Source organism: Leuresthes tenuis, unplaced genomic scaffold, assembly GCF_036924035.1.
Source record: "Leuresthes tenuis unplaced genomic scaffold, fLeuTen1.0.hap1 SCAF_2, whole genome shotgun sequence".
In the NCBI taxonomy this organism is placed as follows: Eukaryota; Metazoa; Chordata; class Actinopteri; order Atheriniformes; family Atherinopsidae; genus Leuresthes; species Leuresthes tenuis.
Genome location: NW_027325356.1, coordinates 16,621,992 through 16,646,704, shown reverse-complemented (window position 1 = coordinate 16,646,704; position 24,713 = coordinate 16,621,992). Strand labels below are relative to the sequence as shown.

Here is a 24,713-nt window from a genome sequence, read left to right as displayed (position 1 = left end):
GCAGTGGAGATGCCACTGTTTTTAGACAGGAAATAGTTTTAGTAGTGGTTGAATCACAGAGATCATAGATGAAAGAAACAAATGTCAAACAAAACCGTGTTAGAAAGTCTGGTATTGGTTGGTTAGGAAATAAAGTGGTAAGAAACACTGAGTGCATAATAATTGCATTTGACTCACTGTGCAATGGCCTGAATGATGTAGTTTGAACACCTCAAACTGACTGGCAATTGCTGCAAATATAAGAAAGAACAAAAAAAGATAACTTAGTGAGTTTAACTGTTGCGTAGCAGAGTAGATGCAAAAGGAGGCCATATGTAAGAATCTGCACCTTGACAGGTCAAAGAAACCAGAGTAAGCCCTACATGGTCATCAGTGCTTGTCCTTTGTCTTGCCCCAAAACCTCTAAATCATTAGGCAGACATTAGACTTCCTAAGTTTGTATAAAGTTGAACTATGCTTTTAATCTTTAGACTGAATTGAAAACATGAAAGGAAGCACAGTGGTGGTATGTAGTGATTCTGTGTCTGTGCTATACATTGTTAAATCAGGTACATCCAGCCACCAAGGCTTGAAATATGACATCCTGTTGACCCACACTTAGACTTTAAGGCAACACTTTGAGGTGATATTTGTGCGGTGCCAGCTCTGTTGGCACAATGGAGAATGAGAGCGATGGACAACCTGGCTGCTATAAGAGACCATATTGATTCTAATATTGCATTTTCTAAATCAGAGGGCAAAGGGGACACATGAAGTAAAATCAAGCATAGCAATAATACTGGAGTCAATAGATAAAGGGAAGGCATATTTATTTCCAAACAAAAAAGTAGGGGAAAAAAGTAGTTATTTGTAATGTGGGAGATATGTGACAGACAGAAAGACAGGGCGTGATTACTGATAAACATACTAAACTACTTTGGAAAGGGACGAGAAGGAAATTATTTGTTTTCATTGCTATGTGAAAATTGGTCAATTGGAATAAAAGACACGACACCGTTAGGCTCCGTTTATTTAGGTGTGCGTGTTCCCGCGATGGAAATGCAGGTCGGGCGTAACACCGTAAGCTTGCAGCTTCCGGCTGTTTACGACAGTGTCGTAAATTACCAGTGTTGTGGTTGGAAATTTGACCACTCGTCCTCTGAGCTGACAGCTTACATTCGTCCTTCAGTCAACTCAGAAATACTGATTCTTAGCTTAAACAGAAATACAATTAACGTTCAAACATGGCAGGGACACTTGCACGTAAAGCCATCGACCATCTTAGGAGCAAAGAATTCAGGGATTATTTGACGAGGTATGTATTAGAAGCTTCTAGGTTTTCCTGCTAGCACGAATGCTAATGTTGGTAGTTGTGGTAACAGCAAGTCGAGTTCAAATCCTATTAATTTCCAGCAGCTGGTTGCATTTACTTTTCACATCAAAGCCAACATCGAAACAAGATGAACACTTGTGTTTGAAATGTTTTTTAAAAAATGTTTTTATTATTATTTAGCTGGCTTTAGCTCGCAACTTTTCAAGGACGACTGTTCTCCCTTTTCCAGCACATTGTTACTGGAGTTCCTCCAGTTGGAGAAACATTTTCTGACCTATATACTTGAAAGGGTAGAAGACAGTAGATGACATGTGTAGTTTTTGTTTTTGTTAATTTTCAGCTGCTTTGAGTTGCCCAGAAATTGGGTCGTCTCCTACCCGGGGAAAGTAACTACTTTGGGTCCTAAAACAGCCGTAAAGTGGGTCGTGCATAGAAGTTGTGGCCAGTCAGATTTTACTTGAGATGTATTTGCAAACATAGAGAATTTCGTTTATTACTTTATTTATTTTTTTACTATTTGCTAAGGCATCGATCAACGTGTGTACGATGTTCTGGTGGTGTGAGCACTTTTTGCCTTAAATTAGTTACTTATCTCAAATCTAGAGTAAAGGTGAAGTTCTGTGCAGCATGATGCAAGCAGCTATCTTTGTTTGTTTTTGCCACAGATACACAGCATTATTTTACTTTTACGTCTTGAAAGAACCGCAGACACCCCAAAGATTTACCATCCTTTTGCTTTGAATTTTGTGATTTCAAGTGCACAATTCATGCACTGAAACGCTGCCTTATTCATTCTGTAATGTGGTCATCATGACGTGTTCTGAACACTGTTGTTATTAATGAATAAACTGATGTGTCTCAATGAACTAGCTCACATCTACATACCTTATCTCTATTTGTGTTTCCCTCTCTTTTATGTGCCACCAAAAATAAATAATAATAATGAACGTCTGACAGCACGGTAAGTCCTCATTCTTTTCCGCATGTTCATTGTTTTATATGAATATCTCTCCTTATTTGTGACATCCTATTGGTTTTTCTGAACCTTACTGCTCATGTGAACTAGCTTACACGCGTTATACTTGCTTATAAATTTGACACTCTCTGGCACGATTGTTTATTTGCAATTGTCATTATTTGTGGCATTGTCCCGTTTTATTGCATGACTTACACTGTACACTTTGCCAGCTGGTATATTGCTCTGTTCCATTGTACAAACGGCTTCAGATGATTCTCCCTTTTGCAGCATTTCTGGGGTCCTGTAGCAAACTGGGGTCTCCCTATAGCTGCCATCGCAGATATGAAGAAGAGCCCCGAGATTATCAGTGGCCGGATGACCTTTGGTAAGACATACATAGATATTGTTGTTGTGTTAAGATTGTGATTAGCACTTTAGCTCCATGTTAGTTTAAAAATCCTCTAATTCTCAATCTCCATTCAGAATGGGAGGCTTTCATTTTGGTCAGGCAGAAGAGTTTGTACTGCTGTAAGGCCAGCACAGCAGTATTAGTGGGTCTTTAAAGAAAAAAAAGAGGGGGGGGGGGGGGGGGGCATGGTGACATCCAAAATTACATTCAAGAGATTTCATATGGTGTCCGTAATTAAGTTGCTTATAAGAACACGGTGTTTTGATAAACTAACGCTCGCATCTTTTCTTCCTTCCCTCAGCTTTGTGCTGCTATTCACTGCTCTTTATGAGGTTTGCTTACAAGGTTCAGCCACGCAACTGGCTCCTGTTTGCTTGCCATTTGACCAACGAGTCAGCACAACTTGTTCAAGGAAGCCGTCTAATCAAATACAAGTGAGTGACTTCCCTCTTTGTTGTCACTGTAAACTGGTCATTTGTCCTCAGTTGTAGTGCGAAAAATCACGAATCTTCATCCAAACCCTCGTCAAAAGTGTATCTGGTTGACCATTTGAGTCACTTGTTCACAGAGGCATTACTCCAAGGCTTAAATGTTATTTTCTTTCGGTCGGATTAATTGTTGGTAGATGAAAAGCATGAAATGTAACCATTAAAGTAACTGAATTGAGCATAAATGCATTTCTTCTTTCAGCATGGGGAAGAAGATGGGATCCGAGTGAAGCAGATAAAGAACAACTGCAGACTGTTGTTTCAACTTCTCAAAACCTTTTTTCTTTCAAATATCTCTTCATCCAATCAGTAAGACTGCGACACTTATGCCATTTTTAACCTTGTGTTACTATGATCAATCACTGCTGAGAAGTTTTAGTCACTTTACTTTAACGACACGGTAAAGTTAACGCTTTCCTCCAAGAATTAAGGTCAAATATTGGGATTTCCTTTAGAATTGAGGTCAACTGTGGTGATGTATTTTAGGTTTTTTGCGATATTCAACAAGACATGCCGAGATATTGTGAGAAGGAAAGTACACCAAGATAACCAGCCTGACAGTTGAATACCTTGTACAGAGGACAGTTATGAATCTACAAGGTACACCCAAAGTCATCATTAGTTAATGATGTTATTACATTATATCCTACTTAAAAACAGATTTTTTTAGAGGACTGAGGCAAAAAGTGGGCTTTTGCAAATATGTCCTCACTGTGTCAGTGCAATACTGGCTCAGCATATAGGGTTTCATCATCTTTTTCTTGAACGTGTACGACACAGAACTCAGCTGTTCTCTGCTGGATCTGAAAGCAAAACCTTATGCTCCTAAATGTATATATGGCTGTGTGTTATGTGTGATTGAGTCTCCAGTTTGGCATCATTAGATAATTCGAAATAATAATAATAATAATTCAATGAGATACTTTGATTAGATCAAATAAATGTTCACATTTTCCGATGTTGGAAAAAAAAACTATATGCAATGTGTGGCTACTGTAATTACGTTGGAAGGCTGTCCAGATTGTTATCTCAGGCAAGACGAGCTTCCTCTGTCAGTGTTTTAATAACATGTCATTCACACTGATCTATTGTCACTGTTTGATTTAATTATCCCCTGTCAATGTCTGGATTCTTTAAATAAACTGGATTGAACAAATTTAATTTGTTTTCAGACAGTTTTTGTGTTTTGTGCAACGTTTCAACTGCAGTTGTCGTGCGATCCTTGTGTGTCTCATTAAAGTCGTTTTTTTATGGACACTGTTTGGGATGAGGTAACATTTTCTTCTCGATTCAAATGCTTTGTGTGCATTCAAGTCTCTGGAAGCAGAACAACTGAACATTTGTAATAAATGCGTGCATATGTAGATCTTTGGCACAGTGGTCATTATACTGAACAGATCTTTTAGAATTACTCAGTTTATAAATACACTTTTGTCCTCTGAAATGTAATGAAGCAGATTTAAAACCAAATAAAACTATGGGGCTAATATACGCGACGCCGCATGTAACTTTAAAATTTACTTAAGTTGTTTTGTTGATACCTGCGTGTAAGACACATTACTGGATATCTCCAGTAGGTGGCAGTACGGCATAAAAATGGACCAAGCTGAACCATGTGACACAGAAGAAAACAAACATGGCGTCTCTCAGGAGTGATGAGTGGAGAGCTATCTGCGACAAATTCACCAACGCCCAAAATCTCACCGAAATACAGTCACGAAATGACCAGGAAAACGATCCGTTCCGGTCAAAGTACAAGGCCAGGGAACTTCTTAGAGAGATTTACTGTTCACTGAAGAGTTTCGAGGCTGGCGACGGTGAAGAGGACACGGCCGGAGAGAGCAGCAACCAGCGGCCGCCAGAGGAGCCGTTGGACGGCCAGCTGGAGGATGCGTTCACCCAGGGCTTTAGCGGTGACTCTCCAGAGGGGATGCGGGCAGCTAAACTCGGGGCTGTAGAGTATTACCTGGGCGTCAACCATATCGACACAGAGGAGTTGTCAGCCGGCCAGGAGAATCTGATTAACTGCTTGAAACTGCTGGAGAGATGCAAAGTGTCGTCGGAAAATGCGTCTCTGTGTATCCACGTTAGGGTAACGTAGATCATTCCTTCGACGTATTAAGCAATGCGTACCCTAACGCTTAACTGTCCACCTTTTCTCCTGCTATTGTTCGCTAACAGGCCTTGGAGACGGCGTGCCGATAAACATGTCATGATTTAAACCTCACTCCGCAGCTAAAATGTCTATAAAACATTCCCTATCATTTCCCTTTTTTATGCATACTACTCAGTTGGTCAGATTCTGGATCATTTCTAAAATGTCCTCTAAAATCTCCGTTAACCCGTCTGATTATGAAGCTTTGTAGTTGAAGGGGATGTCGGAATGCAGTTCTTTAGTTTACAATCCGTCCTTGTGTCGGACGAATGATGCTGATGCTGATCACGTGTTGACTGTTTGTGCCGTCAGAACCAGCTGGGCATCCTTTGGGCACGCCGGGATGAGACAGAAACGGCCCAGGGCTTCCTTGAAACAGCAGAATCCATCTACCAACGCTACATGAAGGAGGTAACTTGAACTTTAAGCTGCACTGCACTGATTGATGGAAACTGTAGCCGGACCAGAGCCTTTCTTCAGTGCAACTGATGAATAGCAGAGGGAGCAAGTCCTTATTGAGATGTTATTTATCTTCTAACAACACTGGAGTAGTTTCTTATTAATGATTTGGTGACATAATGCCAAGTAGGCGTGATTTCGGCATGTGGAAATCTGGGTAAATGCACGGCCTTAACTTTGTATTTGTCAACGTGGGACAAGAAAGAAAGAAAGAAAGGGATTACACTTATTGCTGTTCTGGGGAGTCTTTATAGAAACTAGTATTGGCTTCACAGACTTAACGCCTGCAAGGACCGACATGCCTGTGATCAAAAGTCACAATGGGGAAAATCCTGCTCATCGGCTGCTTTGGTGGTCGTGTTTTTTGTTGTTGTTGTTTTCATCTTTTACAGGACGGGAGTCCCCCTACTGATATGACGGAGTACTTTAGTGCTGAGGAGAACCTGTTGACGCATCAGGAAAGGATCAAGAAGTACCTTTTGAACTTCATTATCCACATGCATGACATGCACACACGAATCCATACGCGGGTTTGCTTTCACTTTGTCACTATCTTGCCCTCGTTTCATCTCCGCTTCTACTAGGTTCGAGTTAGCGTACACCCACACCATGTACTATCTCGCCCAAGTTTATCAAAATCTCGGTGAGTATATGATTTTTTTAAAAAGGCTAACGTCTTGCCATAAATTAAAGATATTTATGTATTATATGATATTTATGCTTTTATCCAAAGCAACTTACACTTGTGTCCCAGGTGGACAGGTTGCATATGGGGGTCTTGCCTAAGGACCCCTATTGGAGGTAGTGCAGGGGGGGGAGTTGAGGTGTTTGAACTCCAGTCACCCACATGAAGGGCAGGAATTCAGACTCCGCTGTGTTATAGCTACTAAAGCTGAATGTTCGATTATTGCCTTATTGGATGATGATTCTAACTAAAGTTTCGTCTCTCAGGTCAAACCGCGCGTGCTGCCACCTACTGCCACAGTACCCTGCAGAGACAGTTGCAGTTAAATCAGTTCAACCCAATAGAGTGGGCTCTAAACGCTGCCACTCTTTCTCAATATTACATCACAAAGGTAGGGCACTTCTTGATAAATCTCTTTTACATTTACCTTTGAATGTTTACTCGCGATCGAGTTTTACATGGAGTTGATTATACGCTGAAAGGTTAAGAGGCTAAGGGCTGACCAAGTGTTCACGAATGCCGTCACAATTGTTATTATTGGTGTTATTGTTTTTGCTGTTGTTAAAAGTCCTTGTGTAACTTTTTAGGGGAGATACATGGAGGGCAGACATTGCCTTGCAGCAGCTACTGTAATATCGGGTCTGGCCGGAGATGTTCCATCTGAGGCCGCAGCACAAGAAAGTAAACACCCTTGTGAATCCTCCATTTTTGTACACACGATTATACATTTATGACCGTTTAAAAGTAGATCATTTCCCGTGCATTCTTTTCCTGTCATCCGATACTCGAGCACAACCGAGTGTCTAAACAGACAACTTAAGCTTTTCTTCCTCTTTTCTTTCGGCTCGGTCCTCCCACGTTTTCATTTTTGTGTCCCGTTGACTTTGTCTGGGACATATTGATCATTCCTCCCCTTTTGCCGTGGCACATCCTTAACATCCTTTCCTCCTGCTTTCTGATCCAGGTGAGACAGAGAGTGAGCGCAGGGAACATCTTAGACAGAAGAGAGCAGAGATTGCGAGATGTTGGATAAAATACTGTCTCAATCTGCTGCAGGATGCCAAGAAGCTGCTCGAGGTACTGCACTGTTGCACCTGCACTGTTGCACCTGCACTGTTGCACCTACACTGTTGCACCTGCACTGTTGCACCTACACTGTTGCACCTGCACTGTTGCATCTGCGCTGTTGCACCTGCACTGTTGCATCTGCTTGCTGCTTGTGATGAATCATGCACTGCAAAAACGTCCACAGAAAGCGCCCCGGGAAAAAACCATAAAGTTATCTCCGAAGTTGACGCTTCACTAAAGGCTTCTGAAGCGCCATCATTTCAGATGACTCAAGTGTATGTGTGAACCGCATACTTGTTTCAATGGTCATTTTGAAAAATGCCCTCGTTGCGTATCCAGGACAACATCGGCGAGTTGGATACCGATCGTCAAGATGAGTTGAAGCGAGCAAGAAGACGAGAGGAGGAGGAGGAAGAGAAGGGCAGGAAGAGCACTCTGCTGTTTGGCTCTGAAGACACCTTCGACTCCATTATTGGTGTGGAAGAAAAGGTGCGTTCATCATCTCTGATACTGCTGCGCTGCCTCCAGTGTTGAAACTGTCCGTGTTAAGAAACATTTCATCAGGGCTGTCACAATGATTAGGACATTAACTTATTGAATGATACAATACAATATTTCCTGTTGTGTTTACATGAGATCAAACAAAATTAAATATTAAAAAAATATACTTTGATATTACATTAAAGTTCAATTAAAGCCAACTCGGAGGTTTGCATAGAAATGTACTTTTTGTGTTAGATCACGGTTTGTTAAAGCCTTGGAGAACCATCTGGAACTTGGGGAGTTCCAGAGTTAAGCGTTTTTTCACCAGTTCGTCTCAAAATAAACAGCATGTTTATGGCAATTATTTCTAGGACAATAGATTGTCTAACAGAGATGCAGCGGGCCTATGTTTTATGCAACGTTTTTTTTTAACAAAAGCAGCACAAAGTGTTTCCATTATTGATTACATGCGATAACTTTTTTTTTTTTTTTCCCCCAGACTTTGAGCGTTCCAATTTTTTTAGTAACAGAACCACTTGAAATTATTTCACCAGTGCATACATCTTGGACATAAACAACTGCAAATGAAGGAGAAATAAGAGTGCCCGCTCGATAGAGGGCGCCATTCAAATGACATGGAAGCCACTTCTGTTTTGCAGGTGTCGTGCTTGCTCCCTTTGGATTTCACCGAGGCCAGAGCTGTTTTTCTGGTGGGACAGAATTACGTCACGCAGGTATGTCAAACAGAACCCTGACGCGCACACCGAGACTCGATCAGTGCTTGCGATGCTTTTCTACACATACAAGCAGAAACGCTCCGCAGGGATACGTAGTTTAAATATAGGTGAATATTAACTGTTAGAAATTAGAAAAAAAACACGGGGGGGGAAACATTGATGAAAACTTGTCCTTTTACAAATGAGCTTTTACAAAATGTGTCATTTCTTTTGGGCTCCTGAAAGGTGCTTGTGATGTCATAGCCAGCTTTGAGAAATGAAATAAGCCTTTACGTGATAGAGGTCTAAAACTGTCAATCCATTTTATTGTCGTAGCAGAACTATGATTTTAAAAAGGCTTAAACTCTGGGTTGACGAAGAGTTAGAAAGGCAATGAAGCCTTTCAAGTACTTCACAGACATCCAACTTTAGAAAGAGCAGCTAAGTTGCATCATCTCCTATTTTACACATTTGCATCATAAATGATGAACTCACTGATCGTCAGTGAATGAGTTTTCCCTAAGAAGCATTTTGTTTTGTACAGAAAACCACCTTGTATCGTTTCAGCTCTATATTGTGGTCTATTTGAAATGTGTGTTGGTATCAGACGATCGTGTGGTTACTATGTGAGGTTACTTTAAGTGTAGTGTATTGTGTTGGGGCAGTTCCTTTTCCTGAGAGCTAGCTTCGTGCACTGTAAGGAGCTCGTAGCCCACCACACTCGCACACGCCCACAGCTGCACAAAGCTGTAAGTGTCTCTTTTTCACTGGTTCCAAGGCGAAGGACTACTTTCAGATGGATGGATACGTGACGGACCACATAGAGATTTTGCAGGATCACAGCGCTCTGTTCCAGGCCCTCGCTTTCTTCGAGGAGGACCTTGAGCGACGCTGCAAAATGCACAAGAGAAGAGTCGACATGTTGGAGCCAATCTGCAATGGTACTAAGCTCTCGAGTTGTACTTTCATGTTTATTTGCTCCTCTGATGACCGTTTTATCTCTTTAATTATTTTCAGTTCATTTCAAACCCTTAAGTGTGGGGAAACTGATAACATTTACTGATTCAGTTGGACTTTTTTCTTGATTTTTTCCCGTAGACTTGAACTCCCAGTACTACCTACTGATCCGCAGACAGATGATGTTTGAGTTGGCCGAGACCTACAATGAAATGATGGACTTAAAACTGACACTGGCCAATAGACAAGCAGATACGGAGTCTCTAGATAGCCACACCATTAAAAAATTCAACCACCTCTGCTCTTCTTCTGCCAAGTAAGTGTCCGTTTACATTTGAAGCGCCAACGTGCGTCTCTGTGCGCCTGAGCTTTTCAGTCTCAAGTGATTTCTCATCCTCTCCAGGTTCTTCCAGATGTTCCTGGACTCTATGCGTTCTCCGGACGGGAAGTCTCCCGAGCACCTGGAGGAGGAGGTGCTGAGACCAGCTCTGGTGGCTCGATTCAGAGTGGCCCGACTGCACAGCAAACTGATCAGCTCTTTGCCCACAGTTCAGCTGGACAACCTCAACAAATCCCTGGACAACTACAAGTACGATGCTGCATGCATTCAGTTATTAATAAATTCAGTTTATAAAGTTGTAATAGTTTAGTAACAGACTTGACCATTGGAGAACCCAGAAAAGCAAATGTAAAGGATCAAGTAGGAAGGAACTGGTAGAAAGCAATTGTCTATTGTTCCGACGTGTGGCTGTATATGACGTTCTGCCACGGTGTTTATGGTGTACATCTTTAAATCTGGAAACTGTCGTCTAGGTATGTGGTGCAGTATTGCGAGACCCACCCTGAGGCGGCAGCCACCGTGGAAACGGAGCTGGAGCTGAGTAGAGAGATGGTCGGCCTCCTCCCTCTCAAAATCAACCGCCTCAAAGCAAGGATGACTGCAAACAACTGAATCGCGCTACTTCACTGACTGACAGATTGCTTAACAGTTCTTGTTAATTTTTATCCAAGTGTGCCCATCTAAGTTGACCTCTTCACAGACAGTGGACACTTAGCAGTTTAAGAAATTGGGAGGCCGGTCGGCTGACTCTTAAGTTCTCTGTTGCTGGTGATTTCTTTTTTTTTGTTTCCTGTGCTGTGAGCATGCTGCTTTCACATGACTGTTGAATGCATTACAGGCCATACATACTGTATGCACTCACATAAGTAATAGATGTCGTGGTTGATTTTACCTGTAATTCATGTGCAGAAAATTCCCTCAATACTATATCTGCTTGATATTGATAACACAATATAAATGTCCGTGTTGTAGCACCAATAAATGATTATTATGATTATTATGATTTAACCAGAGCATCAGTATGTGTTCAACACATTGGGCTGAATGGGTGTTGAGCCAGGCCTGTTTGCCACTTGAAAGCTCAATGCTTTGATCAATGCGTTCTCTCTGAAAACAGCAGAATAAAACCCTTTCTGAAGAGCCAAAGTCTTTTAGGTTTATCACCAAAAAAAGTTGCCTTAGCAGGACAAATAGCTGCTTGGACTCGGTTCCCCCAGTGTTTTTACTGCAGATTCGGGCAACGGGTATTTATTATATTTTGGTCATATGTGTACATATTTTTTCTCTCTCTCTCTCTCTCTCTCTTTTTTTGTTGCACTGTAAATGTCTCTTCTACCGGTTTGATTTGTACATGTTATCTATTGGCAATCGTATGGGTTGTCACTTAAAGTGGCTTTATTTTTATGACGCACTCCTGAAAACTAGAAGTATGTTTCTACTTTTTGCGTCTCCGATGGTACAACACACGTCAGCGGATGCTAGAACCAGAGTTTGTAAAGTTGTGGTGATGACAAACAGCCTGTGGTAAAGAGCAGTGGAGTTGATCCAGTTAGCGCTGACAGCTTGCTCAGCAATTGGTTGCTTTTTCGGGTAGTTGGCAGCTCGACAGTCGTTATTATGCGCAGCTGACCTCGCTGGTGTTTTTTCAGGTGACATCAGAAGCTGTAAGCTCCATTCCACCAAAACTTATGCAATTTGTCCTAGTTTCAGTATTCACTATATCAACATATTTTATGTGCAGTAAATACTGTTTTGAATGATTTCCGAACCCAATGTAGTTATCCGCATGGATGCCATTGTGTCTTCTTGGTGTAATGAGAAACTACATTTAAAGTGAGACTTGTGTCTTGTTTCTGGTGACTCTCCATGTATTTGCAGTACGAGGCTGTTTTAATGACACTGGGGCCCTCATTAAAAGACTAAACTTGTTTCAGTCTCAGTACGAATGAGTTCAAACTGCTTAATGCAGAGAAATAAAACTGTTGTGAAAACAATATATCTGAAAGCTATAAAAGCTTCTTCACTTTAATCTGTCACGACTCATGTTCATGTTTCTCTTGTCCCACCGCTGCTTGTTTACTGTAGCATGGCGCGTCGGGTCAGTTCTAGTTGTATAACCCAACATCCTCAACAAGCCACCAGTACACCTTTACATGCATTATGGAGCCAAATTTAAACTTAGACTTGTGTTGCAGCTGGCAGAAACGGTGACTTTTCCAATCGTTGGTTAAGTAAGAAAGTCTGACAGGCTCGGTTTGCAAAGTAGGTTTCGTAAGAGGAAGCTTTCGCAAAAGAGATCAAATGTGTGGGCTGACACATGACTGATTTCCAGCTAATCCTGAGGCAGCTTTTCTCTGCTGCTTCTTCCGAGACATTGAGGGTTTGATTGATGACTTATTTAAGACACTGTGGATGTGACACCAGACTCATCTGATGACGCCATGGAGGCAGAGTGGATATTGACATCAGTAGACGAAACTTATTCGTTTATCCATTTTATAACAGGGTCATAAACATCTTGTCTTCCGTTTACCTCTGTAGAGACGGATGACAAATAGAGGGGATGACTCTGCAGGACTAGTTGATTGCATCATGTTCATTCTAAGGGTTTCAGAAAGTGGAAGTAAGACCTGATTTTGTTGTACAAAGTAATGAATCCCAACAATCCCCACAATGAAACAAAAGTACGCAGGAATGCAAGACAAAATACTACTCAGGCACAAATTGTAGGTTGTTGTAAAGCATTATTTGTAGTTTGGTTGTGCAATGGAAACTATTTCTGTGTACTGAGGTTGTCACTGGTCTCTTTGTTGCTTGTTCGGGACACCTTGCTGAAAAATACACATCTGAATAAAATCTACAGACCCAGAGTAATTTTAGCATCGCATTAACATCCATATTTTCAAACTATATTAAAGAATTATATTGGAAAATATCTGAAGAATAAGAATTTCTGTTGATGGTCACAATTTGTGTAGTGACGAGGTGTATGAGGAGCAAACGTGAGGAGAATTTTCACTTTTTGTGATAGTTTCTGAAAGTTTTTGACAATTTCTTGTGTCTTCACTCGAGTCACATTGACGAGAGACCTTGATCTCATTAACACGGAGGCTTTTTCCAGTATTGAATGAATAAAAGAGGGCCCATTTATTTGTGACAGCAGGCTGGGAATATGTAGAAACGCTGCTGTTTCTGGAGAATTTTCTTTTCCAAGGAAAAAGCTGCGCTTAATTTAAAAAACATGCATTCTCAGACTGTTGCCCAACTGTTGGATCGGATTGACACACAGGAACAGATACTGCAGAAAAAGAAATGGCAGATGGAGCATATTCTATGTAGAACTTTTCTAGTCTATTGACCATTTAAAGAGCTTTTACATCCCAGTCTGCATTCATTCTTTAATAAGCACACTCTTACAGCCCTTCTTAGTGAATGCAGTGCCTTTTCTCTGACACTCCCGTTCACACATCGAAAGATGTGTTGTAGGCAATGTGGGGTTCAGTATCTTGGCCAAGAACACTTTGACTTGTGGCCCTGAGGATCCATGATAAACCTATAGAAGACCAGCTGCTACTTTCCACTTTTCTTTCTGGGGTGTAGAAGGCAAAATGTCAATGCTGTTTGTGGTGTTTGGCAAGCTGCGGCACAGTGACAGCTGCCGAGAACGAGAAAACTGATTATATTAGCTTACTGTGGTTATCAGTCAACTTCCCCTGCACAACTGTCACTGTGAAGCTTAAATAGCTTGTGTTTTAGTGCCTCTTGGACCTTCTGCAGACGAGTGAAAAGACTTTGCTGTGTTTGCATATGCGTGTGCCTTCACTTGGTTTCTGAATCCAAGAGAGTGAAAATAGCTCTGTCTGTACTGCCACAAACTCTGGTTATTCAGACAATAGGCTTGATCCCACATAATAAGACAGGGGTGGGAATGGAAGCTGACTGTAAAATTGTGGTTTTATAGTTACAATGAGGTCCCAAATGCCAGAGGGTAAAATCTTTTTTTTCTAAATACAGTATCAAAAATAATCGATCCAATGTTTGTGGAGGTAACACAATGTTTATAATAGATTAAGTATGAAATGCTGTTGAAAGAAAATGGACGTCTTAAAAGGAGAAAAGCCTTTAGTGCAATGGTGTGCCTCATAAACCTGTCACTTACAGTGTTTGTGTCTTTGCTTGTGTTATGTGTGTGTGTGTGTGTGTGTGTGTGTGTGGTTGTGCAGAGAGGCGAGGCTGGGCAGACCTAGTGTGTCATTTCCTGAAGGAAAATGATAGAAACTGATGTTACCACTTCCTTTAAGATTGTACTGATGTGTCAGCTGAAAAAGTCCTCTCTCTGGGTCGTCTTTACTTCTGTTCCAGCACAGACGAGAAAGGGACACAAAAGAGTCACAGAGGGAAAACAGGAGGAGGAGAACGGAGAGCTCAAAAACAAAATGGGGACGAAAGCAGCTTTCTTAGGCCTCCGAGCCGCCTCTCTCAGTGTCGTACGAGCACACGAACACTCACAAACATAGCTCACAGGGTCAGACTTCCAAACATCAAAAAACACATTTTCTTATACGTGTTTTTGCATTGAGCACCTTTGTGAGTGTGTTTACGTGTGTGTGTCACATATCAAACAATCAGATCAAGGCATCAAATATGTATATAAACGAAAGAGTAAAAATGATGGAGAAATATTAACAACATTTAAGATTTATCAAGGATTTGATCTTTTTTGTTTTTCATTGAGTCTTTCTCTCCATAAATTATACGGTGTAGTGTGACTTTGTCCTGTGTGCCACCGAGTAAAGTTTTAGAGCATCTCAACACTCTTTGATAGGTAAACATCAAGGAATGTAGTGAGATACAACAGAGCTTAGAAATTGGATTGAATTGCATTGGTGGTGCTTTTCCAGATATTTCCAGTCACAAAGGCACTCTGCATGGTCAAGATATATGACGTGGACTTACAGCTCAACTTGACAATTTAACTGCAACAATGTCCTTGACCCAGTGTGCACGCACAGGTGTGGAATCATTAGTTATTGACTCGAGTATGTCTGACACATCAACACTGTGTTGACACGACATTGAAAACGACAAAAAGACATTCTGCTGCTTCTAACTCTCTGTGGAAATCTAGCTGAATTGACCACTGTTTGTAAAGTGACTTGAAGGGATTGTGTGAGATGATGCTGCAGTTAGAGACAATGCTTTAAGTTAAGATGCACTCTTCATGGGAGTTAAGATGCACTCTTCATGGGCTGAGTTTTAATCACAGTGACTGACTCAGGTAGTGGCCTGGCAAAGAAGACAGAAAAATATGTGAATCAGAGCAGTTTTAATAGAAATTCAGCCGTATTGACGTACATCTTATGCAAAAAGAATAAACCTTTGAGTCTGGGCCGAGCACCATTTGAGTCTAGTTGAGCGTATATATGCAGGAGTGATTCGAGCCCAAACCACGTTATTCGGGTCCAGATTTGAGACGCTCGATTCCTTACGTGCATTTCAAAGATCTAGTTTTGGCTGGCGTAACACAATAATTTCTTCCTCTTATAGTGTCATGCAAACACGCTTACTGATGCACCCCCATACCGTCAGAGATGCTTTTGAACTGAGTGTTGATGACAAACCGGACGGTGTCTCTTTAGTGTGGCAGATGCACCATCCATTGATTCATCTGAGCGCAGATCAGTTGTCCACTTTGTCCTGAGAAGCCAGCCGCGTTCTGGATCTTGTTCACATATGGCTTCTTCTTTGCACGGGCTGTAAGCTACATTTGTATAGGACGAATGCAGGCATGTTTGAGCTGCTGTTTACCACTTTAAATATAGAAAATAGGCTGAGAGTTTACTCTTTGTTTCATCTTGTTGTCAGTCTTGATTGCTCTGTGACCAAACCTGCTTCCACTCCAAAGGCCTGGGGGTTTTTTTGTGAGAGAAGGAAAAGGAGTGCGGATGTCTAGCTTTTGTTTTTCTGTATATGCTAAACAGATAGTAGATAACTGTTTACTAGTAACATCCTAAAAACTGAAATTCTGAATGCCCTGACCGCAAACTTGTTGTCAGCTATAAAACTTTGACAAACTTGCGACACTTCTTCTCGTTCTGTACTTGTAAGTGAACTGACCCTCCAGCACCAACACTCCGCAAAAGGTGTTGCACTTTGCATGATGTGCTTTCATTCATTTGAATCTTGTACCTTTTTATAGGTTTAGTAGTCCGGTAGCATTCAGGGTAATTTTAGAGTCAGTCTTCTTCCTGTTGCTCCAAAACATTGCAGGTGTTAGCTCTTGAAATGTTTCCACTTTAGTTAAGCAGCAGGGTCCAATGTTACATAAAGAAACAAATACACCAGTGGTGGGAGAAATGTTTGATGTCCCTAAACTTAAAGTAAAATTGAGTTTTTCTTTGGAGCCCCATTCGATGTTATGTATCGACTACGTGTAACAGGACAACATCCTTTCCGAAACAAGCACCACTTAAACGTGGTCAGTTGGAGCTTTTTTCATGTTTTAAGTGCTGATGACAGAGTGATTTTTTTATAGGGAAATTGGGTTGTTTCTAAGAAACAAACACTGTATATGTACAGCATTTCCCTTTTCCGTGTTATGAAGTCAAGCATATGGACAATGCTCAGTTGTTTTATACAAATACCTTGGTAGCTCAGTTCAGAAAAACAGGATACTGGATACATGATTTGACCACTGCCAGTACAAGGCTTGTGGAGGTACATTAAGAGCAGAAAATAAATGGGAAACAGTCAAAGAATTCAGTTCACTGCCAACACAAATACATACAGCCAGCAAAACGCAAACAGAAAGCAACAAGTTTCTCTGAACTAAACTGAATTCATCTGAAAGCAGAAGCTCTCAGCGATTAACTTAAATTGTTGTCTTATCTTGATTTTATTTCTTTATTTATTTTTTTTTAAGCCAATTTTGACAAATTGCCGCTTCCTCTGTCGTTTTTATACAAAACACAGATTGAAGTCTGACAACTTATCTCTGCGCCTTTCCTCTGCTCAACCGAGCTCTTGAGCAAACTCCGATCTGATTTCTGATTATTTGAGGCAGCGGTACTGCACAAGTTTCCAGTGGTGATGTTCAGCGTTTTCTGCGCGCAAGAAGACTTCAGGAAACCATGACGCACTCAGAGGGCTGAGCTCTTTTGAGGGGAATTTGACTGTCTGAGAGCCAGTTTACACTTACTCCTCACCACGCCAAGAAGTTTCACCTCGGCACGCAGTTAATTGACACTGGGCTGTTTTGTTAAAGAGGGACAACTTTGAGGATGAAACGGATTCTGCTTCTCCTTATCTCCTGCCTCGCCTTACATAACGGAAAGGGTAAGTCGACCATTAAAATGTACTGTTGTTGCTCTTGATGCTGACAAAAACATATCGAAGTGTAGCCCACTAGCCTTTCTGTCTTTTGGGAGTAAGACTCGTTTGACACCCCGCCAACTGTGAAGGCTGTAAACATCTCACAGAGCTGCGAACTTCGAGGTCTTCCAGTAAAAAAAAGCAAAAAAAATAAGAAACTTCTCTGACTGGCTCTCTGTGTCAGCATGATGGGATGCCAGTAACTTAATATGACTCATATACTGAAAACAGGGCTTTGTAAATTACTGGAACCGGTTTATTGACAACTTATGGTTTATTTATTGTCTGTGCCTCACCATCACATGCCGTGATGCTGTGGTAAAACTGCGTAGAGTCTCTACTGGTTTATCTGAAACGGAAAGAGAAAAAGGCGTTTTAATTTCCGACTTGTTGAGCTCGTGTACATGTAAGGGGACATCTTTTTGGACTACGCCATTTACTAAAATAGAATATGGAAATTTAATAGGGAAAGTAGACAACATTGTACGACATTACAGGGCCTCTATTTCTACTTTGACTTTGTCCCACATATGATGTGTTTTTACATTATTTCAGTATTTTTCATTGACAACAATAACAACTTATCATCAGTTGTTACCTTGTGGAGAGAACAATCCGGCCATTTTAAAGACATTACAAGTATACAGTGCCTGCTTTGTTGTTCATCTGGTGTAAAATATGGTGTTAGCCAGAAGAATCTATAGAATAACTCAGTGTTTTATTCTAGGTTAGAAAATATGTACAACCAAAAGCAATAGAAGTGCTTTTTACAAGATATATATATATACACTCAACAGGTTATCATCAGGTCACATAGACTTATTGACTTTCTTTAAGCATATTATCAATTATTAATCACCCACAACTCAAACTAATGGTCAAGGAAAACCTCCCATCCAAAACAAACACTATTACAAACAATGTTAGAAATTACACGTCTCCATTATCAATGGCGATAGTACCTTTGGCAGTAGTATGTCGCAACGGGATCAATATTTTAGTCAGGACTTCAGCTTTTTAAAACAGTTATATTTATTTCATTTACAATCTCTTAGGAAACTTTCAGAAATTCATAACAGACGGACACAATTAATTTATTAGTCAGTTTCGTGGATGAACGTTGTTTTTTGTGTTTTATTGGCTTTTAGCCATGAAATGCTTAAAACTGAACATGATTTTAACATCAGGTGAGCTCCATTGTCAGTGTGTGGCAACATATTAAAAAAAAAAGCTGTGGCCGATGTCGATATTTCCTGTTCTATAACATCACTGAAGAGAAGAAACGGCCATCGGGCCCATGAGACCGGCCGTTACTTTACTCTGTTGCAAAACAATGGTGTAACCTCCGAAAGACTCCAAACATGGAAAAAGGAAGGAGAACACATTGTTGCATCACCATTCCAGATGATGTCTCTGAAAAAACACTCTGACTGCAGCAAATTGGTCATGTAAAAGATGCAGATGGGAAAACACAAAAACAGAACATCAGTGGATTTTTTTGTCATCTCTCTGCAGGAGCACCGACGACAGCTGTGTATAAGTTTGTGAGATGCAATCCTGTGGGTGACCAGGCCAACTGTGTGACTCTACAAAGTCCTCCGATGCCATGGAGTTCAGACCTACCGTCCAAACTCCCTGCCTCTGCCGCACAGTATATGTAAGTATATTCAGGTATCGTGCGCACGCATGTAACAGTGAGAGTGTTCAGGCCTGCAATGTGCAGGTTTATTTGATTTGAAAGTTGCTTTGAGGACGAACGGAGCGTCTCTGTGTTAAAAGAGTCTGGAAACCCAAAACACCATCACCATACAATGCTGCTGTCAGACAAATGCAGTTGTTAGCTATGGAACTGATCATGTTGCATTGGATCTTTTACATTGATTAACCCTCCAGCGACACAATCTCTAGCTGTGTGTCTGCTTGTGTGTGTTCATGCGTTGTCTGTTTGAGAGAGAATTTTAAGTGTGAGGTACGAGGCCAAGAAAGGCAAAAATAGAGGACGTGGAGGCATAAAGAAGGACAGAGAGAACAACAAAGAAGGTCGAGCTGGAGCAAGAAAGACCTGAAGAGCTCATGGTTTAGTTCCAGTTTTATATGTATAATGTAATAGTATTTACTATTTAAAGCTGTTTATTTGTGGCCATTTTTGCATAATTTTCACATAGTCTGGAAATAATGGGATTGTTTTTACTAGCTTATTTTAACTTCAACTAACCAAAGTTGCTGTTAATGCTCCAATCAGTAAACATAAGCTAAACAGCTGTTAGGAGCAAAAAAAATTTATATTAATTTAATTTGCTGCATGTATGTGTGCGACGGGACTGCTTGGCTAAAAAAAAAAGAAGCTTTGTGTAGCAACACTTGCGCTCTGCATACTGCAGACTCTAGTATAGAGGAAGTGTAGTCAGTCTTTGTTGAAATGGTCTACCAAGACAGATGTGCGACGATGTGGGTGAAAAATTCTCTCATCATTTTTTACTGTTTTGTTTCTGTTTGCTGTTTCATTTGCTGGTTTGCTCGTTTCTACTCTACATGGTGCATAAACAGCTTGTATGTGTTGTCCGACATTACCAGGATCACACTGTACTGTATGCCATGATAAAAGCAGAGGCAATAATTGAGGAGGCAGAAAAGAGTGTTTGCCTGTCTGTGATGCACTTGATGAGTTTGTATAATTTAGGGAACAGCAGCAATTTGATGACTCAGCCTCCAAACTGCTCAGATGTTAACATGATAAAGCATCATTAGGATTAAGCCGTACCTGGTCAGATCAAACTACAGGAGCCCGTGAATAGGTGTCCAACGTCACGTAAAAAAATGCCAAAAATATCTGCGCTGCGTTGCTGGCACAAGAGGAAAGTTTATTAGGCTAATTAATGATTTCAAAGTGAGTCACTTTTTCTTTGTTGCAACTTCTACAAAAATGGCTTAGCAGTTAAATCAAACACTCATGTTCACTCAGAGGTTGAACACAGCTGTCAGTAACGTTCTCCCTACTATTTTGGAGGATATCAGACAAGTAAATGAACTATTTTTTATGGTTTAATGAGAGAATTCCAACCATGTTTCTGGTTCAGACCCTCCAGATTGTTCCATTGAGCTTAACTTTATCAAACTTCAGAAACGCAATCTGCCGGTACTGATAAGTCAGTATAGAGCTGCATGTATGTTTTTGTGCGTGCGTGGGTCATAAATCACAAGTGAATTAATTTTTAAGTTTAAATATGAAAAAAAGAATACCACAGCCTTGGTTCTAACCCTCAGTTTCCTCTTTTAGAGTTCCTCTTAACAATAAATCCTTTTGAGATGTTGATCTTATGTTTCAAATTAAGAAGCATTCTCAATTAAAAAAAAATCAATTTATCCATTTAGAGTTCATCAGAAGTGTTTCTGAAATCACAGTGATGGAATTTAAGTTGCTTATATCCAGATTACAAAAATGAAGATTCAATCAATAATTCTGTGAATTGCAGATCAACAAAGTAAAGTCAGGAAGGAGAATGTAAAAAAAGAGATGGTTGAGTTGAATGGCCACAGAAAATGAAGCTAATTGCTATGGTGTTTCTGTGTTGTTAGTGAGGATGATATCTGGCCTCCATCATTATTCCAGCTTGTCGGGGCTTGAGCAACAGCCCTCCCTTTTCTCAGTGTGCTTTGAACAGGAAGTCAAAGGGAAGTGTTTAAAGGAAGTGGGCTGTGACGACTGGCGGGCTGCTACTTCTGGTCTATTGTTTTTATATGTAAGGTTGTACCACGGTAGTCAGATATTTGAGAAGAACCTGCAGAGTTGCAAAGAGTGCTACATGATTATGCTCAAATAAAAGTATATTTCCTATGGTGAAAATGGCACTAGTGACAGGAAGATTACCTTTGACTACTCAAATAAAAGTAAAAATGTTCTGTAGTGAAAAACTACAGGGAGTAAAACATGATTTTTTTAATATGTTTTGTGACTGTTCCTGTGAAGACAAGGCAAGGGGATGCATTCAAGTTACAGTACAATTTCTAAATTTCAATATTCCTGGTTTGAATCCTGGATGGGGACTTTCTGTGTGGAGCTGCATGTTCTCCCCATGCACGTGTGGGTTCTTTGCAGGTACTCCAACTTATTCCCATAGTGCAGCAACAGTGCGAGCATGCGTGGCTGTTTGTGTGGGCTCTGAAAAGGACTGTATATAATTTGTTCCAGTAACACGAGTAAATGGAATTTGTTACCTTCACTCTTGAGAACCATTTTGGATGTAAACATTATACAGTAATCCAGTCATCAAACTTTGAACCGTGAAAGAATTCCTGTCAGTCAATAAGGTCTATCCCTGACTCTGTAGGTCCTCCCTGCTTTTAGAAATGCAGAACCATATGCAAGAAACTAAAGGAGTAGAGTTAACTCTAACTCTACATTGACCCTTACAGCTTTCAGATTCGCTAAAGAAAAAGTACTTTTAAAAAAATCGGTTTAGAAGTCTAAAGTCTGAACAGTTTTCACTTATTGCAACTTATCCCCCATTTAAAGGAATATGAGGTCAAACTTCAACAATCAATGTGATGAGGCGCAAGAAGTGTCAACAGGGTGGTCGGATACATGCCAATCAAGCACAGTCTGTACACTCGCACTCAATTTAAGTGGTGGAATCCTGGCAAAATGTACTTTTGAGTTGTGTGGCTGCAGGCTGGGGAAGTCAGGAAATAGCACGGATGAGAGCGATATAGCCAGTGTGGTTAGTAAGCTGTCATCAACATAGTAAATAAAGAACAGACAAATCTCCGTCACGAACAGCGTCGCCTCTTTCACTGCAGCTGTATTTGTATTATTTTTGTCAAAAAAAGAAAATAATCAAATAGTGTTTTTGAATGACAGATCAAAGTTAGCTGAGAGTTATGAAAAAATGCCATTTATATTTGACCTCATCCCAGAGATGTATTCAGATTTGGCAATAGAGAGAAGCAATTACAGGTTTACATTAGAGAGTGTGAATTCAGAAAATTTTACAACAACTCATCAGTCCGTTTCAGTATCTGACTTTCATTCTGTTTTCAGAGAGGTGGAATCTGTGGAGGATGAGAGTCCACTGATAGATGAGGGAGACGAGGTATATGAGCAAGAGGAAATGGAAGAGGAGGAAACACCGATAAAGAGCGAGGACGGAGAGTCACCTGGCATGTTCCTGAGTGATGAAGGTTCCGGTAGCTATGAAGGTTCTGCAGTAGATGGTCCATACTATGCGGACTGGGCCTCTCCAGCTGAAAGTGAGACAGGCTCTGGCGAGCACTTGGAAGAATTCGCCCCACGCAAAGGTAATTTGAGGGTAAAAGATTGGCACAGATTCAGTTGTCTCCGAGTTTTTTCTCTGCTTCATGTAGTTTGAGCTGTCGTTTCCTTTTCTGTTCATAGATGAAAATGAGAGTAGCATGAGGAAATTGTTCCCAAGCAGTCCTTTCACCGGTGAGGCGAAACCCACACAGCAGGACCTTGAAGAAGACCACCTCCTGAAGCTGTAGACCATTCATACAGGAGCATCTATTTTAACTGCCCATCTAGTCAGATAATAAAACTTATATTGCAACGCCACCTGGTGGAAAGAAAATAGTCACACAAAGGCCAAAAGTACATTCTGGATTCTTGGTGAGATTGTTTACTCTGTTAAAACAGATTCCAATTTAAACAACTGGTCAGCATAAATTATTTTCGTCTAAGCTGACTGTTACAAGTATTTTTTTCTTTTTTGTGGGAAACAAAACTTCTAACATGCTTTGTAATACTGTAAAAAGTCAAGTTTACCTTGAAATCACGCAAATACTTGTGCAATAAGATTTCACCTTTGTCTATGCATTGCTCATTTGTGCAGCTCACCCCATTTTTTGGAGAAATCTGTAGGCTACACAGAGACATTTTTACATTATTTGATCCCCCTCCCTCAAATGTTGTGAAACTTTACACTTAACCAGGAGGACGATGAAGCACATTCTGGTTACACGGCTGGACAAGAGAATTCTGAGGACACAAACCCCTCAGAAATGGGTTCACATCCACTTAGCTAATGCAAGCCAAAATATGTACAAGAAATACAGATAAATTTCAACCATAGACTGTATATGATTTCAGTATACTCCACACTGTCCAATGTGCATCTGGAATGCTTCGAACAATAAAGGATTATAACAACAGTAAAGCATTTACTGCGTGATTTATCATAACTATGTTGTCATTGGAATTAATGGGCTTCTGCATTGCTTGTTCAATGAGCTTCGTCTACTGCACAATTAAAGACAATTATAATCAGAACAAACTGCTAAAACTAAAATACTCGTAGTTTTATAGTCCATTGAACACGCTCAATAATAAGTCAATGCCAATGCCAAAACAGTGACTTTTCTTTTTTGGCCTCCCCTGAACTTCATTTCATGGCCTGCAGTGGTGGCAGACACACATATTTCTTGGCATCATTTTGAAATATTTCCTGACTGGCTGGATAGCATCCAGGTCCTGAGTTGGGCAAGAAGCTCCAAACCAAGATGCTTTCTCCATCACACCTGACAGCTGGGAAGAGTTGACTTCGCTCTCACAGCCACCAGAAATTGAAACAATCAGAAGTTCTATAAAACAGCCTGCACAAAACGTATCACCTTCCTATCCCACTAAAGTTACCGTAATAAAAATGTCTGACTTTAAGACCATTGACCTACTTACCCTTGAAAAGATTGTCTCACAATTAAAAGTATCCACCTGCTGTTTAGATCGTTTGCCTACCAAGTTTCTCAAACAGTGCTTTAATCATCTGTCCAAATACTTGCTACAGATTGTCAACTGCTCGATCTCATCTGGTATTTTCCCACAGGGCCTAAAAACTGCTGTTATTAAACCCCTACTAAAAAAGAGCACTCGAGACTCATCTGTACTACATAACTTCAGACCGATATCAAACCTACCATTTATGGGTAAGGTCATTGAGAATGTTGTCTATCAGCAACTTAGTAGCTTCGTGAATAGAAATGATCAATCTGGTTCAGTTTGATTCAATCAGTTTGATTCAATCTGGATTTTGCCCAAACCACATTAGACAGCGCTAATTAAGGTGGTAAATGACATTCGCCTAAACTCTGACACTGGTAATATGTCAGTTTTGGTTTTACTGGATCTAAGTGCTGCATTTGATACCGTCGACCATTCTATACTATTAGAAAGACTAGAAAAATGGGTTGGACTGTCTGATACAGTCCTTTGCTGGTTTAGATAATACCTACAAGACAGAGACTATTTTGTTTCCATTGGCAACTTTGTCTCCCAGAAGGTTGACATGAGGTGTGGAGTTCC

The 24,713-nt window shown here is 40.6% G+C and overlaps 3 protein-coding genes across 3 annotated transcripts; all 3 read left to right on the top strand.

Annotated features, from left to right (window-relative positions):
• The first annotated feature begins 1,093 nt into the window (after positions 1 to 1,093).
• mpc1 (mitochondrial pyruvate carrier 1) lies at positions 1,094 to 3,593 on the top strand. The gene is made up of 4 exons (XM_072380392.1): positions 1,094 to 1,298; positions 2,559 to 2,655; positions 2,981 to 3,113; positions 3,370 to 3,593. The coding sequence occupies exons 1-4, from the start codon at positions 1,224 to 1,226 to the stop codon at positions 3,395 to 3,397; spliced, it is 333 nt and encodes a 110-aa protein (XP_072236493.1). The 5' UTR covers positions 1,094 to 1,223; the 3' UTR covers positions 3,398 to 3,593.
• Positions 3,594 to 4,777: 1,184 nt separating this feature from the next.
• On the top strand, positions 4,778 to 11,958 carry kifbp (kinesin family binding protein). The gene is made up of 13 exons (XM_072380391.1): positions 4,778 to 5,259; positions 5,635 to 5,733; positions 6,174 to 6,253; positions 6,366 to 6,424; positions 6,733 to 6,857; positions 7,054 to 7,147; positions 7,431 to 7,543; positions 7,874 to 8,023; positions 8,677 to 8,751; positions 9,512 to 9,674; positions 9,832 to 10,006; positions 10,094 to 10,279; positions 10,504 to 11,958. Exons 1-13 carry the CDS (start codon positions 4,804 to 4,806, stop codon positions 10,640 to 10,642), a joined length of 1,914 nt encoding a protein of 637 aa, XP_072236492.1. The 5' UTR covers positions 4,778 to 4,803; the 3' UTR covers positions 10,643 to 11,958.
• Positions 11,959 to 17,125: 5,167 nt separating this feature from the next.
• srgn (serglycin) lies at positions 17,126 to 23,564 on the top strand. The gene is made up of 4 exons (XM_072380390.1): positions 17,126 to 17,365; positions 18,917 to 19,058; positions 22,440 to 22,696; positions 22,794 to 23,564. Exons 1-4 carry the CDS (start codon positions 17,311 to 17,313, stop codon positions 22,898 to 22,900), a joined length of 561 nt encoding a protein of 186 aa, XP_072236491.1. The 5' UTR covers positions 17,126 to 17,310; the 3' UTR covers positions 22,901 to 23,564.
• The last annotated feature ends 1,149 nt before the right edge of the window (positions 23,565 to 24,713 follow it).

What these genes read in the sequence shown, in the direction of transcription:
- srgn (XM_072380390.1), top strand. Translation starts at nt 17,311, where the DNA reads ATGAAACGGATTCTGCTTCTCCTTATCTCCTGCCTCGCCTTACATAAC. An exon ending in CGCCTTACATAACGGAAAGG is followed by an intron (nt 17,366 to 18,916) that starts GTAAGTCGACCA and finishes ATCTCTCTGCAG; the next exon opens with GAGCACCGACGACAGCTGTG. An exon ending in GCCTCTGCCGCACAGTATAT is followed by an intron (nt 19,059 to 22,439) that starts GTAAGTATATTC and finishes TTCTGTTTTCAG; the next exon opens with AGAGGTGGAATCTGTGGAGG.
- mpc1 (XM_072380392.1), top strand. Translation starts at nt 1,224, where the DNA reads ATGGCAGGGACACTTGCACGTAAAGCCATCGACCATCTTAGGAGCAAA. An exon ending in GGGATTATTTGACGAGGTAT is followed by an intron (nt 1,299 to 2,558) that starts GTATTAGAAGCT and finishes TCCCTTTTGCAG; the next exon opens with CATTTCTGGGGTCCTGTAGC. An exon ending in CAGTGGCCGGATGACCTTTG is followed by an intron (nt 2,656 to 2,980) that starts GTAAGACATACA and finishes TCCTTCCCTCAG; the next exon opens with CTTTGTGCTGCTATTCACTG.
- kifbp (XM_072380391.1), top strand. Translation starts at nt 4,804, where the DNA reads ATGGCGTCTCTCAGGAGTGATGAGTGGAGAGCTATCTGCGACAAATTC. An exon ending in CCAAGTTTATCAAAATCTCG is followed by an intron (nt 6,425 to 6,732) that starts GTGAGTATATGA and finishes TTCGTCTCTCAG; the next exon opens with GTCAAACCGCGCGTGCTGCC. An exon ending in TTATTGGTGTGGAAGAAAAG is followed by an intron (nt 8,024 to 8,676) that starts GTGCGTTCATCA and finishes TCTGTTTTGCAG; the next exon opens with GTGTCGTGCTTGCTCCCTTT.